At 44.6% G+C, this 23,579-nt stretch overlaps 1 protein-coding gene across 4 annotated transcripts in view; it reads left to right on the top strand.

Annotated features, from left to right (window-relative positions):
- The first annotated feature begins 7,060 nt into the window (after positions 1-7,060).
- CEP43 (centrosomal protein 43) overlaps positions 7,061-23,579 on the top strand; it is a 31,797-nt gene continuing 15,278 nt past the window's right edge. The window contains exons 1-7 of one of the 4 annotated variants that reach the window (XM_070517477.1): positions 7,078-7,287; positions 8,422-8,475; positions 11,245-11,299; positions 11,759-11,847; positions 12,297-12,434; positions 16,991-17,071; positions 19,319-19,378. In XM_070517477.1, the coding sequence (XP_070373578.1) occupies positions 7,186-7,287; positions 8,422-8,475; positions 11,245-11,299; positions 11,759-11,847; positions 12,297-12,434; positions 16,991-17,071; positions 19,319-19,378 (579 nt within the window). In that variant the 5' untranslated portion in view covers positions 7,078-7,185. Of the gene's footprint in view, positions 7,288-8,421; positions 8,476-11,244; positions 11,300-11,758; positions 11,848-12,296; positions 12,435-16,990; positions 17,072-19,318; positions 19,379-23,579 lie in introns of all 4 variants that reach the window. The other 3 variants (XM_044760946.1, XM_044760948.2, XM_070517503.1) reach the window with 3 other exon arrangements.

The raw sequence follows: 23,579 nt of genomic DNA, 5'->3' as shown, positions 1-23,579 counted from the left end.
GCAGTTAACGAAAAATAATGAGAAAGGGGATCCCTGCTGTTGTCCTGGTGCACACTGTCCCCTGGTGGCACTGAACGTGTCTTGGCAAGATAGACTCACCGTTCCTATCTCTTAAATTCCATATCTCCCTCATTCAATCATTTTCTTCTATTTTATTTAATTCGACTTGATTTGATGAAGTTACATTCTATAAATATTGAGAGAAGCAAAATATGGAAAGAAAATGGGCTGGGAACAAAATAGACTTGGATAGTTAATCTTGGCTGCTACCAAGCTGTGTGACTGCAGGTAAAATACCTAACTTTTCTGAGCATTAGCTATCTCATTAGAAAATGGAGTTAAAAAACAAAAAACAAAAAAAAACTAGCTCAGTGTGTCATGGGGAAAATGAAGTGAGGCTGTGTATACAAAATAACTAATAGCTAGTAAACAGCTAATGACTAAGAAAATAATCATAGCTAATATTCATATCGTGTTTTCTATGTTTCCAAACTTGAATACTATTTAGCAATCTTTCTAACTGTACATATTCACACTCCGCCACACACACACACACGAAGACTTTGACCCCATTTAGAAATGGGAAACTAAGAGATTAAGAAGCTTGCTAGAGTCAATACAACCAGTAAGTGGATTTGAACCCATGCAATGTGGCTCAGAAGCCAATACTTGCAACCACCACACAAATCCGGTTATGGATAAACCCTTGTTAAAATAAGGAACTAAGTAATTTCAATAAGGTATGATGAATATTCCAACAGAGGAAATTTCCCAGCATGTTACTGTCTTTTGCACAATCTATAAAATATTTATGAAGACTCATTGGTTATTAAGAACCTTACTCATTCTCCACCTCTATTTGAACTATCCTGACCCTTGCAAGCAAAGGATGGCTGACCTCAAGGGAGAAAGCATTCATGCTCCTGAGGGCAGACTGAAAGACTATCTGTGTGATTCAATGTACATTTTCAATTTTTTAATATTAAGGAATCAGGAACTTTCTATGCCAAGAATATACAGGTGGGAATTCACAGGCATTTCTTTATTCTAACTTCCTGAGTTTATTATCAGAATCTAGCTATTTAAAGAGTTTGTTTCTATAACACATTCATATTTCTCAAATCCATCCTCTTCTCTGAACCTTCACTTCTGCAGCATGAGTCTAGGCTCCCCGCCTTTTTTTTCCCTGAAGGCAAATTTTCATTATTTCTAGGTGCCAATCAGAAATATATTGAATACACATATGTTCACACAAGAACTTGTACACGTATTCATAGAAGCATTATTCGTTATAGCTCAAACTAGGAAATAAACCAGATGTCCATCCACTGATGAATAGATAAATAAAATATGGTACATACATACAACAGAATATTACTCGGCATTAATAGGAGGTGAAGGACGGATACAGGCTACAACATGGATCAACCTTGAAAACATTATGCCAAGTGAAAGAAGCCGGTCACAAAGGCCACGTGTTACAGATTTCATTTATAGATATTTACTGGAATACGCAAAATGGCAGAGACCTGAGTAGATTATCGGTTGCATAGGACTGAGGGGTAGGGTGGAGAGTGACTGCTAATGGGTGTGGGATTTGTTTTAGGAGGGGCAAAAATATTCTAAAATTAGAATGTGCTCATGTTGCACAACTCTGTAAATATACTAAAATCATTGAATTGTACACCTTCGGTGGATGAATGCATGGTATGTAAGTTATTTCTCAATAAAGCTGTGAAAAAGAGAGCAATACATCGAACGGCTTGGATAAGGAGATGAGTTAACAATGTAAAACTGTCAATTGTGCAGTTGTTTCTTCTTTATAACATTCTTAAATAATATATGGAGACTAAATTGGTTAATGAACCCCAAAATTAGTAACGTATTTAAGGGCATCTTTTCATTGTTTTATTTTAAATATAGTTTAACTTCAATCCATCAGTTTTGGTGAGATATGAAGATTAATAAATTAATAGCTCTCTACCTCCTTAGCTCATCAGTGATTCACTCCCCGTTTCTCCCTCCTATGAGTGTCTCTTTAATTTAATTTATTTGGGGGGTTCTTTGAATTTAATAGTGTTTTCCTTCCATTATTAAAATGAATTGTAAGCCACAGTATTAAAAATCCCACGTTGACAAGTGTATAAGGAGTGATATCTTCAGCCTTAAATTCCTCAAGGAAATGAATGTTTTTGGACTGAGCTTCTATTTTATTGATTTTATGATAGGAAAAAACACATGAATTTTAGGGCCAATTCCCTCACAGTGTAAAACTACTCGCTGGCAGTAAATAAGGAGTTACATTACCTCTTTTGAGGAATTAGTAATTGAAATTATACCCTAGTGACTTAGAAGGAGTTACCTTCTTAAGCTGCTAAAAGAAATGAAATGGAGGATTGTAGTTTAGCTGAAAGAGGAACTCTAGTTGCAGACTTAGGAACCACTAAATAAAAACCAAGGTGACGGGCCTGCCTGCCCACTTAGTTCCTTCCTTCCTCTCTTGGTTGGCCCTTCCCTCCCTCCATCCCTTCCCCAGCATCCCCGCCCCCTCCGTCCCTCATTCTTCCATTTTTCATTCCTTATGAACGTATTCACGGAGCCCCTGCCACATGCTGGACGCACATTCCTCTTACTGCGGCCAGAGTTTCACTTCTCATTACTTAGCATGTTTATGTTGATTATGTAACATTCAGCTCCTGCTGTTCATTCAGAGTATTTGGCAAAGTTCTCATCTTTCCCTAATTTATGTCAACTTGTTATACGACGTGGGCTGTATCATTTTATCCCTTCATTTTCGGAGTAATTATTTGATCTTAGATACACCTTTCTAAGTCCCAGCTGACTCATCTTAATAATGATAATAATAGCAATGATAATATACAATGTTCATGGTTATATGCAGATAAAATTGAATGGTTTAATGTATGGAGCTTAAATCGTGGCTCATTGTGGATGGTGAATGACACTTTTTATTGAAGACCCTCTGTATACATAATATCATACTGGGGAATAACAGTTTTACAAAAGAAATGTGTTACAGTCTCTGACCGACTTTTAGAAACTTATGTTCTTTATTATTTTTCAAATTTAGAATAATGTAATTTTGTTATTTCTTTTATTACACGGCATGTGGCAACAAGTTCAAAGAATTTTGAGCTATTCCATAGGGAAAGAAATTAGTGAGCTATTTCTCCTTGATATCCAGTGAATTCTTGATACATAAATAGCCTCCTCTTTTGAGTGGATTCCAGGCCTGGCTTAATCCTCCCTGGGCCACTGGACTAATTCTCTGGCCTCCAGTATCACTATATCCAACCCACCCACCCCCTCTTGCTTCTGGATGCTTTCTAAAATCCAAATGGGCCAATGCCACATTCCTTTCAAAAGTATGTTTAGCAGGTTATTTTGCACCTTCGTGATAAAAGTCAAACTCATTTTACTTTCTCGACAAAGGCTTCGGCGATCCAGTCGTTTCCCATCTCCATTACTTGCCGAACTTGCGAAGAGCACGCTGCCCTAGGCCTCTTGGCCCTGGTTCTGGTATGTGTGGCTCCTTCTGCCTAGAATGCCCCTTTCTTCCTCAATCATCGGGAAAGCTCCCATTATGATCGTGCTTGTGTCTCTCGTTAAGTGTCATCTCCATCAGGCAGCCATCCCTTGTCCCTTCCAGGCCCACAAGCTGCTCCTTCCTCTGCGCTCCCAGAGGCCTCACCTGAGTCTTCACATGCTGTCGTAAGAGTATGTCCTTTGTCTGGATCCCTGAGACTGCCAGCTCCTCAGCTGTGGGAACTGGGTCTTGTCTGTCTCCTCACCACCTAACCCATCTGAGGTTCCATCTAGAGCGCTGAATCCATAAACGGTCTCAAACTGTCTTCTGACATCCAAACCTGGATACTCGGCAGACCCCTCAAACTCTTCCTTCCCCCAAAATGCATCATCGTCTGCGTGGACCCAGCTCCTCCTGGTGCTGCTCCTGTCATTGATACAGTTTTCTCCCCTACCCACAATATTGTCTCCTCTGTCTAAAGGCCACATATTCCATGGTCTGCTCCCATTGTTTTTGGACCCACTGGTTCCCGTTTTCTCTCATGCATCCTAGTTCTAACACATCGGGTCCCCTGTTCACCCACGTGGGCCCCGCTTCCCCTCCCTTCCCTCTTATATTGTCCTTGACGTTTGGAATGACCTTCCTTCTCTCACCTTGTTCTGATTTGTTCTCCTCCTTAAGGCCGTTCTCGAAATTAAGCTTCTTAATGAATCCTTGCTTTCCTGATCTCAGGAAAGAGGTGTCATTTCCAACAAAGTATCTTATTTTACATTACGAAACTCCGAAGTAGGTTACTACTTCACAGTTGAGGGGACTGAGGCTTAGAAAGGCTTATTAAATGGTATAAATCCTCAGATTCAGGAAGCCTGATGGATGCCATGCTGTGCTGGTAAATGTTTAACAACTGGCTCTCTGTGAAAAGAAAAAAAAGCCCCAATTCATAGTATTTGCCAGTCTCCGTGGTGTTTCCTACCATAGTGGATTTCAAGCTACCAATGTGACATCAGGGGAGCTTCAGGCTCAACAAATAGCTTGTACACCATGCCCTAGGTTGATACTTGGCTGTCATATTCTTCCTTCTGCAATTTGATATTTTTAAAAAAACCAAAACTGACTGCAGTCTTTAAAATTACCATTGCCCCATATCCCCAAATGCTAGAGAGATTGTGCCAGTCAGTGTGCCCTTTCCAGGGGTGTCCCCTCTCATTTAGTCATAACAGCAAAGCTGCTGCAACATTCCAGGGGGTACCACCACCCCACTGACCACCAACAGTGGGTCCTTCTTGCCACCTGGCTGGTGAGTGACCCAATTCCAGAACCCTATTCTGAGACTTGCTTCACAGGGCCAAATCTGGGGTAACTGGCTTGGTTTGAGTGCCATGGAGGCAGAGCCTGAGGTAAGGATTTGAGTGCCAACAGTTGATTTGGGACGGGATCCCAGGAAACCCCAGTGGGGGAGTGGGGAAATGGGACAAGGCAGGGACACGAACTAATAAGAGCTGTGCTATGGAGCAGGTTTCTGTGTAACTGGAGCTCAAAGCTGAACCACTGGAGCCATAGTAGAAAGCGCCTTACAGGTACCTCCCTCCTCTCTGGGGTGAGGGAGTTTGGGTCCTGATCCACTCACTGCCAGCATTTGCAGGTATGAATTCCCTGGCACTTCAGGTCTTCCCCAAACACAGGCAGAGCGGGTTCTGATGACCAGAAAAAGAAGATTATCTCAGGTGGGGGCAGTTGGAGGCTGGCTCAGGGCGCAGAAAAATATTCAGTTCAAGGGCATGTTTGCTCTGCCTAACGGCACTATTATACCCCAACAGTGTGGATGCTGTGGGTTGTTTTTCAACTGACCCATGGACAAAGCTTGAAGATGCACTTATAAATAAGAGAAGAAAGTAAACTCTTGGTAGTATAAAAATGAAACTCAAATTAACAACATTAGGAGCGGTAGGGGTGGAAAGGTGAGAGAGAGTATAAATATAGGAATTTCCTCATCTCCCACAGCACGGAGCCAATAGGCAAGGCGTGAAATTTATAAATAATGATTGAGGTAAACAATTTAAAGTCATGAAATCTTCCACCAGTCGAACTAAAAGGAACGTAATTTTTAAACTTAGGAGTTGGAAGAGAAGATAGATTTTTATCCTCTGGAAAGATGCTATTTGCAGCTGATAAGTCGAGACGTATAAGTATGTTACTTAGAGTTATAATGAAAAGGACAAGAAGAACTAAAACAAACAACTGTCACTGGGTCTAGGGAATGGTACCAGGTGATGGATAGGTGAGTAGGAAGGATCAGAGACTTCTACTTTTCCTTTAATATTTCCCCTTTTGTTTGGGTTTTTAACCAATGGTATGAATTACTTCCATAACAAACAAAACAAATGCAAACAAACCACAGTCTAATTACAAAAAAAAAGTTGGGAATACCCCTAAATAGAATACTATGCAGGAGTTAAAAAGAATGAGGCAGGATCTATATGTTCATACATCAAAAGATGATCAAGATTTATTAAGTGAAATTAGTAATCTAAAAGACCTTAAGCATAGGATCCAAACTATGGAAGGGGAAAAAGCTCATGTGTGTAGTAACCTATCTATGTACAAAGTTGTCTGGAAAGATACATACTGTACCAATTTTAACAGACGCTGCCAGTGGGGAGAAGAGTCCTGCTCGGCAGGAATCTCCACTTCTACTTTCTTACTTGACATACACCATTTGTGTCTCAGAGATGATCTGCAGCCCATCTGCTTTAGGACAACCAGAGCTCCTTGTGAAAATGATTCCTAAGACCTACTGCAGACCCACTGAGTGAGAACCCCTGGGGTGGAGTTCTAGAATCTGCACTTTTTTCTTGCACGCTTCCTGGTACGTAGCTTTGAATTTCCTTACCTTTCCCAACACGTTCTTGCAAAACTATGCAAACACACGGGGTATAAAGAACAGCCCAACAGTATATTGAACGTCCATACACCCTCCACTGTAGCCGACAGTGTAGACGCGCGCTCTCCCGGTGAGCGCGCGCACATACACATACCCGTATACGTGTACACGTTCTCTCTGCGCGTGCACACACACGCATGCATGTACGTGCCGGCCTGGTGAGAGGGTGCACACAGCGCAATGCGCACAAACGCATGCATGCACACACATTTCGGCCGCACTTTGGAGAGAGCAGGCGGCAGACATCAGGACTCTATCCGCCCCGCCCCCATCCTTCCTCTCCCCCGGCTTCCAGCACGCTCGTTTACACAGAACAGCCCGCAGGCGCACACCGGAAACATTTTAGACACCTCTGCTGCCCCAGTCTCCCCGCCCTCCCCTCCCCTCCCCTCCCCTCCCCTCCCACGCAGCTTCCAACGCAGTCCCTCAGCCTCCCGCCTCCGAATACCCTGAGGCCCCGCCTCGCGCTCGGAGGCCCCGCCCCCCGCCCTTCCGCGTCGCCCCCGAGCCCCGCCCATCACGCCTGGCGCCTAGGCCCCGCCCTCGCCCGCGGCCCCGCCCCCGGGCGTGAGGGCGGGCGGTGCGCGGGCGCCGGGGGCGTGGCCTCGGCCTCGTAGCCGCGCGCCGTGCGGAGTGTGCGGCGGCCGTTGGCCGTTGGCCGTTGGCGCGGCTTGGGCGGTTGTCTTGGAGAAGCAAGATGGCGGCGACGGCGGCCGCGGTGGTCGCGGAGGAGGACACGGAGCTGCGGGACCTGCTGGTGCAGACGCTGGAGAACAGTGGGGTGCTGAACCGTATCAAGGTGGAGCGGCGGCCGCGCCGGGCCTGACGAGGGGAGGCCGGCCGCGCGCGCCCGGGGCCTGCGTGCACGGCGGGCGTCACAAAGGGGCGCGGGGAGCGCCAGCCGGCCTCCCGGGCGGGGACGGAGGGCGGCCCACCTCGGGCCGACCGTGCGGGGGTCGAGGGTCACTTTCGGAGAGCCCCGCCGCGCGGCTGCGGGCGGGAGAGGCGCCCCGGCCCGGAGCCCTCGTCCGAGGAGGCCCGACCCCTGCCCTCTGCCCCGTGACCCCGCTCCTTGTCCGGGGTTCCAGCCACCCGCCGCCCCCCGACCCCTCTCCATGTCCGGTGGTCCAGTCGCCCGCTGCCCCCCTGACCCCGCCATTCGTCCGGGGATCCAGTCGCCAGCTGCCCCCGCTGCCCCTGCCATTCGTCCGGGCGTCCAGCCGCCCGCTGCCCCCCTGACCCCGCCATTCGTCCGGGGATCCAGTCGCCCGCTGCCCCCCGACTCCTCTACATGTCGAGGGTCCAGTCGCCCGCTGCTCTCCTGATCCCCGCCATTCGTCCGGGGATCCAGTCGCGCGCTGCCCCCCCGACCCTTCTCCACGTCCAGGGGTCCAGCCGCCCGCTGCCCCCCGACCCCGCCGTTCGTCCAGGTGTCTAGTCTCCCGCTGCTCCCTGACGCCGCCGTTCGTCCGGTGGTCCAGTCTCCCGCTGCCCCCTGACCCCTCTCCAGGTTCTGGGGTTTGGTCTCCTGCTGCCCCCCGGGTCCCTGCGCGGCTGCACCTGCTGGGCAGCGAGCACCTCCAGCTCGCGTTAAGCAGGCGGGTTGCCCGCGCTGGGGGCCTGTCTCTGGGAGTGGACCTCTCCGACGCTGTCCTGACTCTAGGCGGGATTCAGGTGGGGAAGCAGGGCTGAGAGTGCTGATGCTGAGAGAAGGTGCGAGGGGGCAGTCGTGGGCTTGGCCCGCGGAGCGTTAGCTCTTCAGAAGGCTCAGGATGCTCTTCCCACTTCCCTGCAGTGTCGTGGGGCTAGTTTTCCTTTCACCTGGCTTTTAGATGATGTGGATCGAGCCTGTCTTGGCTCGTATTGACTTCTTGTCATGAAAGTTGTCTTGAGATAATTTTTGTTCCTTTACCCTTTTTTTCCTTTTTTTAAGGCTGAACTCCGGGCAGCTGTGTTTTTAGCACTAGAGGAACAAGAAAAAGTAGAGGTATGAAATCCACAAATTTTAATATGATCGTATTCCTTGATGTTTAATTTCAAATTACTTAAAAACCATTCTCAAATGCTATTTATAGTAGTGTATAGCCAGGGATAACTTTGAACTATTATGGATTACATTTTTTTCTATTGGGAGAGAGTCAGAATTATTCTCTTCTTGTGTATATTTTAGAATTTTGCAGTAATTTAAAGAAAGTTAAGGTACCACAGGAGCTCTGAGGCCAGTACTAACTCTTAAGTGTCATAGATCCCTCTCCATAGGGGAAATCTGAGACACAAGGTCATAGGAGTTACATGAAGAAATGATTCTGTTGTCACTGAGTTTACTGTCTTGCAGGATCCCTCAGAACCTTCAGTACGCGAATGTGCATTGGGGAATATAGTATGTGGCTTTTCCCAAAGTTATTTCCACCCAGTTGTCTTAAAATCGTGTAGCCTTTCTTATTGTCACAGGTGCAGCCACTTCTCTGTACCAGTGTATGTCGTTTTTTCTCTCTACCCCAAGTCCCACCACCATCCTGAGTAAGCATCTTGGGCCTTGTGGTCAGCAAGAATCACTCCACAGTCCAGATCTTGAACTTGGTCTGTGACGAGTCGGTCCCCTCCCCAGCTCGCTTCTGTAGACCTGGATGCCCGCTCCTCTGTAACTCCATGGAGCTCTTCAGTTCTCAGCTCTTCTGTTTGTCCAGGCATCAGTCTTCTCTTGGCTGTCTTTTGTTCTTGACTGCCCTGGACCCTATGGTCTGTATCTCAGAAACCCTAGCTACCTTGCCTTCCGGCCATACTTGGTCTGGGAAGAAGTCCTGATGCTCATTTAATTCAGCAAAGTAACTCCCTTCCCGGTGCGCACTGGAGCAATGTCTCCCAGCGCCGTGCTGGCTGATGTCCCTAATGGGTGGATGGCGACCTCAGCGAGGTCCTGAGCAGGCCCTGCGCTCCACTCTGTACCAGCACCTCCCGGCAGCTCCACCGTAGCCTCCACACACTGTTTCCTTCACTCCCCACAGGCGGCCTTGTCTCTTCCGTCACAGGGGACATGGGAGCATCAGGGCCTAACTGGTGCCCTCCTCCGCAGTCTGTCGCTCGCCTCAGGAGAAGCTGCCCCGCGTCTGTGTTTCACTGTTCCTCCTTCCTTCCTGCTTCGCTAGGGAAGGCTCTGTGTCGTTCGAAAAGGATCGCTTCCACTGGGTTTGCCTTCTAGGTGCTGTCACCTTCTCTGCAATTTGCTGGATCTTTGGCCTCCCCCCTTCTGTTGGTTCTTCTCTTGAGCCTGGAGTCAAGGAAAAAGCTGTTCCCTTGACTCATGTTCTGCTTTTAATACCTCTCTTTTTTTTCCCCTCATGACCTAGTTTTGAAAGAATGTGTGTGTCTTATACCATTTCTTATGTTCTAGGCACCCTTTACTCCATTAACATCTTAAATCCATCGCTACTGCACTGAAGTAATTGCTCTTGCTGCGGTCAAGAAGAATCTCCTAATTGAGTGTATTTTACTTCTTATTTATCTTAGTTGCTCTTGGTGGCATTTGATATTCTTAATTCCTCCTTCCTTCTTGAAAATCTCCCTTGACTTTTGGAACCTTTTTCTGTTGTTTTTCTTTTTCCTTTTGATCAGTTCTTGGTTTCTTTAGCATGGTCTTTTTCCTGGACTCCTCCCTTAAATCGTTGGTGTATTTTCCCATAGTTCTCATTCTCTGTTCTCTCCCAGGATGGCCTCAACCACACCAGTAATTTCAGCCCTCTATCTCTGGTCCGTATCTCCCTCCGGAGCTTCAGACCTGTATGGCACACTGCTTCCTAGTCCGTTCTTCCTTATAGGGACCATACTTTATCCAGACAGGAAATCGGAGAGCCCCTGGACCTCGCCCTTCTCTCCACCTGTTCAGTCGGTCACATGGTTCTGTGTCTGTCACTTCTGTACTTGAAATGTCTCAGGAGTTTCTCTGCTGCCCCCTTTGCCTACACTTAGTTATTTCTTTTCCAGGTTACTTTACCCCTTTCTTCTCTCCATTGTTCCCTTCGCTGGTGTCCCTCACCAGCTTCCTAAAGTCCTTTCTCCGCATTGCTCCTAGATTGGCTATTTACAGTACACATCTGATCTTGTCCCTCCATTTTCTTTAAATATTTCAGGTTACTCAGTGCCATTTTACATCCGCATCAGCAGTGTGTGAGACTACCACTATACCTGTAATTCATGTGGTCTGCTTAAAGAAGCCCTGATGTGCTAGAAGTATTTTTCTGTATTTTTTCAAATAAACGTGTAATGACAAAAATAAGTAAGATGGCCTATGCACTACATAAAATCATCTCACATACTCCTGGTGGACTAGGACTTGCAAGTGTGAATTCAGAGTCTTGTTCATAGGAAGTATGGTGTAAGTATAGTGGTATAAAGTGACAAAGGATCAGACGTCATGTTTTTGAAATGAAGTTTTTATAAGTAAATTTAATGTCATTTCACGTGAGTATTTGAAGATCTAGCTTCTAAAGTAGTTTAATAAGCAATTTATAAAACATTCAAAAAATTTAAAATAAATACAAGTCTTCATACATGGTTTTGTTTTACTAACTTTGGGGTATTTTTAAATGGCACGAAACAGTTCTTGTAGTAATCAATAGTTGTGAAATGGATTTAACCATAATTCTATGAGTTACAATATTCTACTTACATCTTTGCCCGAAAATTAAACTTTAATTTACATTTTGTAGTGGTTTTTAGGAATATATATGACACTTAAACAAATTTCATTTTTTAACAGAACAAAACTCCTTTAGTCAACGAGAGCCTGAAAAAGTTTTTAAATACGAAAGATGGTAAGATGTTCAGTTGTTCTTGTTGTCTGTCTCTGAATTTTCAAATCTTGACTCCATTTGGGAGAAATCAGGAATTTCAGATTATTTTTTGAAGTCTGATTCTTATACATCTTTGTTTTAAGAATGTATTTTATTGTACAACTGTTGCTGTTAAATATTATTGGTCATGGGAAATTGTTGGTTAAAGCCAGTTTTACTATAAAAAGCAGAACACTAATCTGTCTATGAAATATCACATTGTCTTACTAATAGTTCCAGACTAGTGAGCCTAATGAAAAAATGGGGAGACGGAGATTTTCATTACTTAATTGTATTATTCAAAGAGAAGAAATTTGTAATTAAACAACTGTAGAAACCTCTTTTCTCCCTTGAATTTGGTTTGTTTTATTTCACAGTGTTTGTGCAGAGGCTCCAGGGTTCTTAATGATTTGCTCACCGCTTCTCTTTCACTCTTTGCAGGCCGGCTGGTGGCCAGTCTTGTGGCCGAGTTCCTTCAGTTCTTTCATCTTGACTTTACCTTAGCTGTTTTTCAGCCAGAAACTAGCACAGTAAGAATAATGATTTTTGCATCTACCTTTGAAACCATCTTTGATACAAATGAGTTCATTGTAAGCTGAAAGTTAACAAAATTTGACAGCCTATAGTGTCTTGTGAGAAGATTATTTTTTGCAGTTGATTATCTGTTTTTCTTAAAAGCCATCTGAGCTGGCAGATAGCTGGCCCCACTGTCCTGGCTTCTTATGACTTGAAAGGAGCATTACTGTAGAGTTAATTCGTTATGATGTTAGACTGCATCTGTTCATCGAGACTTTGGAGCAGAGACTTAGTAAAGAAATATTTAATTTTTAAAAATGGATACTTCATTCATTAGAAAAACAGTCTCAGAATTTAGAGATGTCTTTAAGTTCTGAAAATTTTTTCCTTTAATCTCTGAAAATAATTTTGCTGTATTTTTGTGCACTTGTGTTTTACTTCTTCCATCTTACTTCTTCCCTAGTTTCAAGGTCTCGAAGGTCGAGAGAATTTAGCACGAGATTTGGGTATTATTGAAGCAGAAGGTACTGTGGGTGGACCCTTATTATTAGAAGTGATCAGACGCTGCCAGCAGAAAGAAAAAGGACCCGCCAATGGGGAAGTGAGTACCACTCTATTCGTTACCTTTTTCTGTTTTAATTGGCGGCCTGGTGTAGCCATGCAGGCATCACTGCATGCACAGTGAATCAAGGCTTAAATAAGAAGACGCTATTCCTTAAAAACGAAAGGAGACACACTCAGGTTGTCTGCACGCACTTTGTAAAGAAGACTGGGCATGTGGTAGCTCTCAGGCTGCTGCTGTGCCTGCTTTGGGGGTTGTCATCTGAGGGTTGATTTCAGGAGCCTGGCTGTGCGCAACCAGTCCCAGCTCCTCTTCTGACTCGCCGCGGGCCCTGGACACACTACCCCTCTGGCTCCTCCTCTGTAGCATGGGGCTCGGAGCCCACCTCCCGGGCCGTGTGAGTGAAGCTCGCACGCAGGAGCTGGTGGGTGTGAGATGCTGGAAGCACTCGCCTCACTGGTAGTCATTATAAAAGGGCTGAAAGACAGGCGAGTTCATAATTTTTGAACTTAAAGACTTTTTTAAACTAGGTTTAAAACTGTTTAAGCTGTTGATTTTGCTTAGTTTCTAAACATTTTCAAACTTCAGTTTTTTTTGATTGGCCGTTACCTTTCTTATTTTTTTTCTTTTTAGAAATCCTGCTAATGAGATTAATGGTGTGATTTCTATTTACAAACATTAGCTTTACATAAAGATACTGTTTCGCAGACGTAAACAACATCATAATGGTTCTAGATAGCTGGTTAAATGTATGCTTTTAGTCTGTTCATAGGTAAAAATATGGAAGGTTATGGGCTGCCATTTGTCCATTTGGAGGGTCTCAGAGTGTGGTTTCTGTTAGATCTTTGAAAATCAGCAACGCTTGACTGAGTACCTATTGCATGTAAGACATAATAAACAGATTTTATTAATTGAAAGATAAAAATATAAGCAAGTTACTTGTCCTAGAAGAGTTGAGAGCTATTCAAGAGAAGATATGCTCACATAAGGAAAGGGACGTTTAAGTGATAGTTTACAATTTCACAGGAAGTGTCGTACGATACATGATCAGTTCCAAACGCTTCATGGGGAGTGCTTCTTAGTTCAGTGGAGCGGTGGCTGTCTCCTGTTGAAGTTTTGTTGAATTCACCCTTGTGTGAGGGCAGGAGGTCGTCCAGGAGAGGACTGGGAAGGGTGTTGCAAGAGTGCTGTGGCTGCCGGGCACGGGCCGGGAAGCGGGGAACCTGATCCCGGAGGAGAGCGCACGCCTGCCCCTCAGCTCATGCGTTTTAACTTCGTCCATTCGTCATTCGTAATTATTTCATAAGTTTTTGGTGTGTGCTAATTATATGAGGAGCATCGTGCTAGCTACTAGCGCATACAGAACAAACAAATGTAAAGAGCCCAGTCTTGGTTCCTGCTGTCTCCTGGGCCACAGTCTGTAGTTGGTGGTGACATCCCTTGGCTTCTGTGGCCCTGACCTCTGTCTCTGTACCTGCCCTTTCATTTCCCTTCCTGGCTGCTCTTCGGTTCACCTCACGCAGGGGTGGTTGCCCACATTTTTCTTTCTGGTTTACTCTCCCTTCTGTAGCGTGTGGCCTCTGGAACCAGACAGCCGAGTTTCACGTCCCAGCTCTGCCACATGCTCTGAGTGGCCCTCTTGAGTCCTGAAGTTTCCTCCTGTGCAGTGGGGATGAGAAAAGTGCCGCCCTGGTGGGCTGGTAGGGGGACCACAGGGCTCAGTGTGTGGAAAGCTCTGGGGACAGCACTCGGCAGTGGCGGTCATATAGAGGGCCATTATTATTCTTACTGCTTCTTGCCTTCTTTTCATTACTGTATGATGGCCCCCTAAGTCCAGCCCCTTCCTTTCCCCCAGCTGGAGACCAGAGTTTCCAGCCCTTCACAAAACATTCCACCTGGTTAACCCATTAGTGCGTTTGGATCCTGTGTCAAAAACTGACTTTATTCTCTTCTAACAAAGTGAAAGTCACACAAGGCCAAAAAAAGTCCTCCCTCCCCACTAAAAACCATGTAGTTTTAGTTGTTCCGCACTTCTCAGTTTGTACCGATTATGTTCCTGTGACTCCTTGGTTTCAGCCCGAGGAGCTCCCTCTCCTTTCGTGCCCTGGGTTCAGTCGGTCTGCCAGTAGACTTGCTTTCCCTCCCGTCCCGGGCAGCTCTGGCGACAGGTCAGGGGTGAAAGGTGGATTCCTGGAAAGCTGTCTGTGCTCTGCTGAACAGGATGTCTGCCTCAAACTGAGAGACTCAGTAAGAGCTTTCCTGTCTAGTTGGTTTGACTTGAAAACCAAAGCTCAGGAAACGTATTCTTCAGCACACCTTTCTGCTGTCTGGGTCCAGAGCCTCCCCAGTCAGTGCACCTTGTTTCATGGCTGCGATTCTGTCAGACAGACTCAGAATAGGATTTCTGGAGCTTCAAAAGGTAATTGTTTGACACTCTCAGAATGCAAAACAGTTAATTTGGACATTTCATCTCCACTTTTGCTAGCTTTCCCCCCTAATGTCTGGGTATCTCACTTTAATGGTTCGTGTGTGTATGTGTACACATATAAATAAATCAACAAATTAATATTTAAAGTATGGAGCTCACAGCTATCCATTTTTGCCCTTCCATCATCTACGAGTGTTTATCACTTTGAGAGAAAATGTGATTTATAATGAAATAAGAAATTATAGCTTTTATTGACCTTTTTTTGACTTGCTGTTGGAGAAGAAAACTAGCTGTGGATTAGTCCGTTGAGCTCAGTTAGTGATGCTTTTACCAAAAGTGCATTTTAAAACTCCCTTCAGAATCAGGTTCCTGTGCCCCACGACCTTTAACATGACTTTGGTTAGTTTTGGAGGATGCCCTCCAGCCGTAGATAATTAAAGCGCTTTGTTCTCGAAGCTCCTCCGTGAGCCGTTTTCATTCCCATTAGCAGCTTACAGTCTGGTCCCTGTCCCAGTTCAGCAGCATCTTTCCTCCTAGGTCTTCTCATCTTTTCAGTCTTTACTATTCACTGTTGCTGAGTTAATTTTAAAATTCAGCTCTTGATCTATTCCTTTCCTCTTTAAAAATTGCCGTGCCTATATAATGGCAACTAAATAATCTCCAGATTCCTCAACTTTAAGGTCCTGTGTGATGTGACGCCAACCTGTCTTTCTAGCCTTGTGCCTTGTTTTGAGATGTGGAAACTTGTACCTAAGCCAAACTGAGCTTATCCTTAAAGTGGCTTGCTCTCTTGCCTTCTCCTGTGTCTCCGCCCCAATGCTACGTCGTGCCCTGCCCAGCTGTGGGGTTCCTCATTCCCATCCCCTCCTCAGCCCTGACTTTTAGGAGTGTTTCCCCACACTCTTGCTCCCTGCCTGCTGGCAGCTCTTGGAACTGAGCACCTCTTCTGCACGACTGTCATGGTCGTCTCTGTCCCTGCGTCATGCGTTCACTGGGAGCGGGGCTTTGTTCTGTCCTGTAGCCCCTGCAGGGGTTCTTCACAGATTGGTGCTTGTGGTCACTGGGAGGCTTTTGAAGACTTTGTGCAGGAGTGCCCATTTTGAAGACAGATCTGAGAAGGTGTTAGATTAGTGAAATTGAAAGAAGTTAGAAGACGAGAAGAAGCGAGATCCCTTAGAAGGAGATGTGGCCAAGAGTGGCAGCAGTGGGGACAGACAGCTGGGCAGGGAGGGCCCTTTCCAGGCAGGACGGACAAGACGCGGTAGATTCACATTCAGGCAGGGGGACAGGGCTTAGAGCCCAATATGGGAAAAAGGAAGGCGTTCAAAGGCGAGATTGAGCTTTTTAGCCCAGAGAAGATGTTGCCTTTACCAGAAATTATGGGACTTAGGGAGAGCCGAAGGGGTGGAGAGCAGCATGTTTTCTTATTTAAAAAGTTGTAGTTGTTGAAAGGATTTTTGTAACAGAAAGCCAATTTTTAATATGCACAGTGTATAGAGCTTGTGATGATAGAGTGGATCAATTTTAGGAGGTGATTTCCATTCAAGAAACGTTAAAAAAAGAAATTCCTTCTTTGCGTTTCGCATAGTGCTGAGAACCTAACAGGTCCTTCTCTGAAGTTTGTGGTTCTGTGGTGACGGTGCAGGAGGCAGCTGGACAGGAGTAAGTGCTGTAAGAAATGACAAAACCATGGGAGCATAAAGGAGGAGGATGCGTCCTGCCGTGTGAGAGGGGACGTGTTATATGACAGCGTTGCTATTGGAAATTTTTCTTGAGACAAAATGAAGTCAGGGCGCAAATCCAGGGAGGGGAGAAAGAGTGACCATGTGGCTCCCACACAGTGTTCCTGTGGGGTCGGGATGGGACTGTGGAGGGGAACGCCTGTCCCTGGGAAAGGAACATTGGAGGCCATTAATGCGGAGGCGGCAGCCTGTTCAAGGTGATTGAGTGAAATACTTTGCAGGTAATTAGAATCTAAGTGTGTTTTGCTTCGTTTTTTTGGTAAAATAAGGGGAAAATCTAAAAAGAGTATTTACGTTAATAGGAAGAAGTAAAAATACCAACGTTGTGTAGTGACTTTAAATGCTAAAATTCGGTTGAAGTATAATTAGTTTATTCATGTTTTGTTTTTAAATATGTTTTAATTTTAAACTGTGAAATATTTTAGGGTGCGCTCGAGCTGTCTGACACACATTCTCCGCCAAAGTCCCCGGAAGGAAAAGCAAGTGCGCACACCGTTCCCAGTAAGGTGAGTGGGCGCGGGGCACCCTGACGGGGGCTCCACGGCTCTGCGTGTCTCTCTAGTTTTCTTACAAGTCCTCTTGTGGTTTGGTAACACAAGTGCTGTTTAGTTTCTGGAAAGTGCTTTTTTCCCTTTGATGAATTTTGTATTTTTTAAAAATTAATCTTTGACTTCGTTGCTGTTTTGAATTTTGTATTGTAGAAAGGAATATGCTCTTAAGAAAATTCTAGGATGTTTGGATTCATTTGGTACTTTAAACATTTTTTTCTTCAATTAACAAGGAGGTTTACTTATTTTTTTTTGATAAATTCCTAGTTTGAGAGTATTAGGTTCCAGAATATGAAATTATTGTGTTCAATATTGTTGGCCAGATTTGGAATTGTAAATCATTTTGGTTTTTTATATTAATGAGCTATTTTTTGAGGATTTATAAGAAAATCTATGTGCTCTGGCTACGTGTGTGTGTGTGTGAGAGAGAGAGAGAGTTGTTAAAGTTAAGGCCTTCTGATTTTGGGGATTTGGCATAATGGAGAAAAAACTTGCGTGGCACACTCCAAGTTCAAGTCAAGGATATGTACTAACAGGAGTGGATGGAGGGGCGATGTCAGGAGTGTGCTGTCTCCTGCAGCTGGCCAGGGTCCAACCTGCTTGAGAGCCCCAGCTGGCTCCCCAGAGCGTGGTTTGGGCAGATTGTGCTGTGTGACTTCCTCAAATGGCCATTCCGCAGAAGTAGACCAATGCCCTGGAGTACCTTCCAGAAGTGGTTCCTGGTGCTGCGTTGATTCGTAGATACAAGCTGTATCTTTTTAAATTTGGTCAACTTCTGGAAGGTGGAAATTAGGCTGCTAGAGTTCTTTTTTTCAGATGCCCAGGCACAGACACCGATGAATGCTTCCTATTGTTATTTGTCGCTGGTTCTTTGATGTTGTTGCTCCATTTTATTTTTTAAATTTAGAAATCAAAGGAAATCTATGCTTTATTTCTAACCAAGGAAAGAGACTGTCATGTGGTTTGTAGTTGTTCGTTTTCCCTGAGATCTAATTAGCCCTTTTCTGTAGGGAAGGTTTGTCCTCAGTGTTCATGGGAGGCTGTAACGACGATAACGGAGAGAAGAGATTGGGAGTAAACTTAAAACATCTCTTTAAAGTAACTGCCAGTTAAAAGAGCCTTTGTAAAAAAGCTTTGCTTTCTATGAAAATGTCTGGCTTTAGAGGGATTAAAATTAGCATATTCCGAAATACTTACCAGTACCTATAGCATTGAGCTATTTGGAAGTTCTTTTTTTAGCAAATTAATATTTTTTAAAGCAAATTAGCAATACTAACCTTCCACATATGGTGTGTCTGCAAGATAAAATATTGTCTGGTTTCCATATTCTCTCTACATAAAATTTATTTTTAAGATCTAAAAGTTATGGTGAGAGTCTTAAGTTTTAAATTGGTTAGGAAATGTGGCTGTAAATACAGAGAAGTGATGGTAATTTTTGAGATTAATTTGGAGAACAGAAATCTGTTTGTAGGTGGATCACAGTCCTACCACCTTCTGAGGGTTTCATCCGTGGAGGCTCGGCTCCCAGCACCCCAGCCTGTGTCAGCAGTGGGCTCTTTCTGAACACAATAGCTTCTCTCTGGGGGAGCTGGGGCAGGGTCTGTTTTAAGAGAAGGCCTTCTTTTGGCAATTAAAAGATAATTCCCCGTCGTCCTAAAGGATGTGGATTTGGGCTTCTGGTACTTGCCCCACTCTTGGCTCGCCAGCTTTTTTCTTTCTCTCAGTGGTCTTTGAATAATTTGGGTGTCTCAGTAGGGCCTGTGCCTTCGGGTACCTCATCAGTCTTGAGGACACTAGGGACTCTGGGAAGTTGTGGCCAAGAGCAGGATCCAGCCCGACCTTTAGGAACTCCCTTTGTGTGCTCCTGTGGAAGGTGGGGTTGGGCCAGGGCACTTCTTGAAGGGGGCTGCGTAGGAGCTTGAGCCTGGCTGTCTTAGAATGCTGCTGAGTGGCGCGTGAAGTGAGAGGCTCTGCAAGCCATGGAGGTTGACGGGGAGGCTTCAGTGTCCACACTGGACACGGGGGAACCTCTGTAGGAAGAGAGTTAAGAAAAGACAAAAAAAGTGGGTTTCAAAGAATGTATTAATTAGATTTTCCATTTTTAAGAAATTTTCTAATAGGAATCTTAATTGGTTTGGGTATAAATTAGTTTATTTTTACAGATTTGTATTTTGTGGTAAAATGTCATTTTATTCTCATGCTCAGATACCAAGGTATAGAGGACAAGGTAAGAAGAAGACGAGCGGGCAGAAGCCTGGTGCCAAGGTAACCGCACGAGGGCGGGGGGAGCGGGCTGCCTGTGGCGCCCCCGCGGCCTTGGCCGGAGCCCTCTGTGAAATGTCGCTTCCTTTTGTCTCTTACCAGACCGTGCTAGTCACGGTGGCGTAAAACAAACAGTGACTTCACTGCAGTTTTTACCCAGGTGAAAGCATACTGTGGTGTTTGAAAACTGTGCTGTCAGCTTTACTTTGAGAATTCCTTGTTTTGCTGGCAACAAAAAGTTGAAAATGTTTCTTTTCCTTTTGAATGGACAGTCATTTACATATTCCTAACTTTATGATTCTTATCTGAGGTAAAAAAACATCAAACTGCATTTTGGATAAGTTGCAGTCAATAAATTAAAGGCTAACCTTAGCCTTCCCTTGCAGACGTCTGTGTCCGTGTCGAGCAGCTGACTGGGCGGCTGTGCACCATTAGCCGTCCTCAGCCCCGGCTCGCCCTGCTGCTGCCTCCCCGACAGATCGCAAAAATCGACTAAGCCAGGAGATTAGCCCTTTATAGCATTTAAACATGAGAGGTCTTAGAAGCATTATTAATGGGTATGGTTCTTCCATTTACTTGGAATAAGGTAAAACTAACTTTCGGTTCTGAGAGATTCATTAGTCCTTGTGCAACCTGGCTTTATTTATACATTATTTTCACTAAGTTGAGGACCTCCAAAATTAAAGGGTTTTAAAAAGTCCTCTTTGCTGTGTTACGTGGCTTTCGTGCTAGTGGTTTCAGTGGTCACCCCGTCACTGGATTTGTTCACACTGTTCCTTATGCACCCTTGCACGAGAAGACGTTTTAAAATGTTACGCACAAGGTGTTTGAACGTTCACGTACTGAAAGCCGTTGTGTTCAGTGCTGTGGGGAAGACAGATTTAACACGGTTCTCACTTAAGCAGTCTTCGTCTGATTAAGAAACGTAATATAAAACAGCATTTTTTTATAGATGCTTTTAGTCAGTTTCTTGTACTTTTTTTTAAAGTTAAAAGTGTATTTCATATTAAATTTTTATAATCTTGTTGGTGTCATGGGTTTTAAAGAAGTTAAGCCATTTTGAAGAAGTTGACTCCTGGAACCAAAGCACGCTGAGAGACACACGGGCACTTTGTGTGGGGGACGCAGCCACGGCGGTCCTCCTGTGGCCTGCCCCGGGGGCTGGCGGAGGAACCTGCCACCCGTAGCCTGGGCTTGTGGGCTGTAAGTCGGGCCCCTCTTATGTCAGTGTTGGACTCCTGAGCCCAAGGTGCTTCCTCGATCACTCAGAACCTTTCCTGCTGCTTGCCCGATCATGTTTCTGAAGTGCCTTAAACGAAGTCTGCATTGTACCAGCATTGCCTGTTTCCAGCCTGAGAGATGAGCCCTTAACTCTTCATCCCTCTGCCCTTCTGCTTTGCCCTGTGCATGCGGTGGGTTCCAAGTATCCTTAGTATCCTAACATTCTTAACATCTTAATAATCCAAACAACAAGCTGCGTGTGGTCTTTGAGATTGTACCCAGCCAGACTCCAGGGGGGAACCGTTCATAGGGGAAGTGAGTGGCATCTCCCAGTTGGGCAAAACCCTAAGTGGTAGCCCTGCCTTCCAGGAACCAGGCATGCAGAGCAGGGGCCGCGTGCAGAGCAGAGTCGCGGGAGGGCCCTGGGCACCCAGCAAGGAGCCCTGGTGTGTCTGCTTGTTTCTTTTGCATGTGGGAGGCACAAGTATTTGTGGTTCATTCAGAGACTCTGGGCTGTTTTCAGAGAAGCTATATTCATATTAGAGATAAACTTCTAAAACTCATTCATATATATATGTATATGTATGTATAATTGATTTGTACTTAGTATTATAAACCTGTCAATATGCAAAGCAAAATGTAAGGTTTTTGAACTAAATTAATTTCAGTAAAAACAAAAGTTACATTTCTTGTTTTTGTTATTATTGCAAAACAAAGTATGGATAGAAGAGTTGGAATACAAGGTGGATAAATATTAGATGAGATTTTTGCTAATGAGTTAAATGTTTTAAATATATACATATTTTTAATGAGTTATGTGTTTTAAATATATATTAACACTTCCAAAGTATCATCTGTAATAATGTATTTCATTATAAACTATTTAGTTGTACCAAACATGGTGCTGGTTGTCTGAAAAAAATACATACATATCAAAAATTAGACTTTTGGTAGACTCTACTAACTTAATTTTTTACCATTCAGTTGAAAAAGCTGAATGAGGTATTAGATGTTTTTTTGTTTGTTTTTAATATTTAGAATAAGCTGCTATTTATCATCACATTAAATGTAATATGAGAGGTTATCCTTTCTTTCCATAATCGGTTTTCAGGTGTCTTAAAACTAATGTATACTGAGGAGTTTTTTGCTTCAAGTTCTTAAACAACATTTCTTAATTCGTTGTTCCTTGTATTTGAAATTCTGGGGTACGCCAGGTTTATGTCGATTTAGGCAGCGATGGGGGTCACGTGACGTGTGTGTTTGGGGAGAGTGTTTCGGCGTCTTTTGCAGTCCCCTCGGTTTTCTAGATGAGCCAAGCATTATGATTCCCTCCCACGGAAACGCACCCACACCCGCCCCATCCTGAGTGAGTGAGCACCCGTGGGTGAGCCCGCTTCCCAGCACTTGGGCCTCAGCAGTCCTGCTGGCCAGCTGCTGCAGATCTGGGACCCGAAGTCTTGGCGCTCCTTGTTTGCCGAGCTCTGAGCTGCTAGCTGGAGAGGGTGAGAGTGGAGCCGCTGTGCAGGGGGTCGTCTTCAAATCTGATTGTGAAGCCAGAGGTCTAGTTGTCTTGTGCACTGATAGGAGTGACAGATTGTTTTAGAGCACAGGGAGAGAGCTTCTCTCGAAAAACTTGAGTTTTTAGAAAGGTGGGTTTAAGTGTTTTGTGGTTCATGTTTTACTTTCTGCGTGAATGAGTTAAACTTTTAAATATATGTGTGTGTTACAACAGTAGTAAAATTACTTCTCCAAGTAACTCATCAGTAAGTCATGGGGCAAACACTGCCTTTGGTGGAGTGGAGGAGGGGAACTGGGAGCTGAGGCGTTAAATATTGCATGAATTTTTTGAATACTTTTGCAAAACTGTGGGATTTCTTTGGCTTTGATATTTCTCTTTTATGAGCAGTGCAGATTAAGCTTTTAGTTTGGAAAAACAAAATTATTTTTTCTATGTTTTTAAGACATTCTAGTGATAAATCAGTTTTTGGCTATGGAAAGTTATTTTCACTGTAAAACTTCTCTGTGATGCTAATTTCTGTTAATCTAGAAATGATTGAAATCATGAATGTGTAAGTGTACTGTAGAAAATTAAAGATATACTAGAACTTTCGTAGAACTTTACTGTAATTTACCATAAAGGTTGCTAGTCGTTAGGTCCCTCCATGGGAATTTAATGGCTGCTGTAGTGGTGTTCAGTAGGTCTCTCGCTTTTACGAAAAGACAAAACTTTATTATAAAGTTTTAGTTATGTATTATAAATACCTCTCTGAGTTCCTGGTCTGCTGTAACAAAGTAGCACAAACTTGGTGGCTTGAAACAGCAGAGTGTATCGTCTGACTGTTCTGGAGGCTGGCAGTCCGAGATCCAGGCGTCTGCAGGATCCATTCCTTCTGAGGCTGTCGGGGAGAGTCCGCTCCAGGCCTCTCCTCCAGCTCCTGGTGGATCCCAGCACGTGGAGGCGCTCCTTGGCTTGTAGACACGTCACCGCAGTCTCTGCCGTCCTGAGCACATGGTGTTCTCCCTGTGTGTCTCTGTCCTCTCTTGTAAGGACACCAGGCATCTCGGGTTGGAGGGGTCGTGTGCTACTCCAGCATGGCCTCATCTTAACGAGTTATACCTGTAGTGGCCCTATTGGTAAAGAAGGGTGCACTCTGACGTCCTGGGAGTTAGCACTTGAACTTATCTTTTTTGGGGGGACACAGTTTAACCCATAACGACCTCCAAGGCCTCTGGGCTTGTCCAGAGAGTGAATTCTCAGCAGAGTCATGGGATTTTTTTTGGGCACACATCTTTGTTTTAAACCATTGTTGGCCTTGGCTATTTAGATTCCTCCTAAATCTTAACTCCACTTTATCCACATCTAGGCGATAGAAACGCAGGTAACTGAAGTTTATGTATGGAAGATACAGAGCTGTCTGGAGCCGTGAGAAAGGCTTTTTAAGCACATCCCGGGGTAGATCACGAGTGCTTTGTCGTTGCTCAG

Source organism: Equus asinus, chromosome 1, assembly GCF_041296235.1.
Source record: "Equus asinus isolate D_3611 breed Donkey chromosome 1, EquAss-T2T_v2, whole genome shotgun sequence".
Taxonomy (NCBI): Eukaryota; Metazoa; Chordata; class Mammalia; order Perissodactyla; family Equidae; genus Equus; species Equus asinus.
The sequence above is the reverse complement of the archived record's forward strand: the minus strand, read 5'-3'. Positions and strand labels throughout refer to the sequence as shown.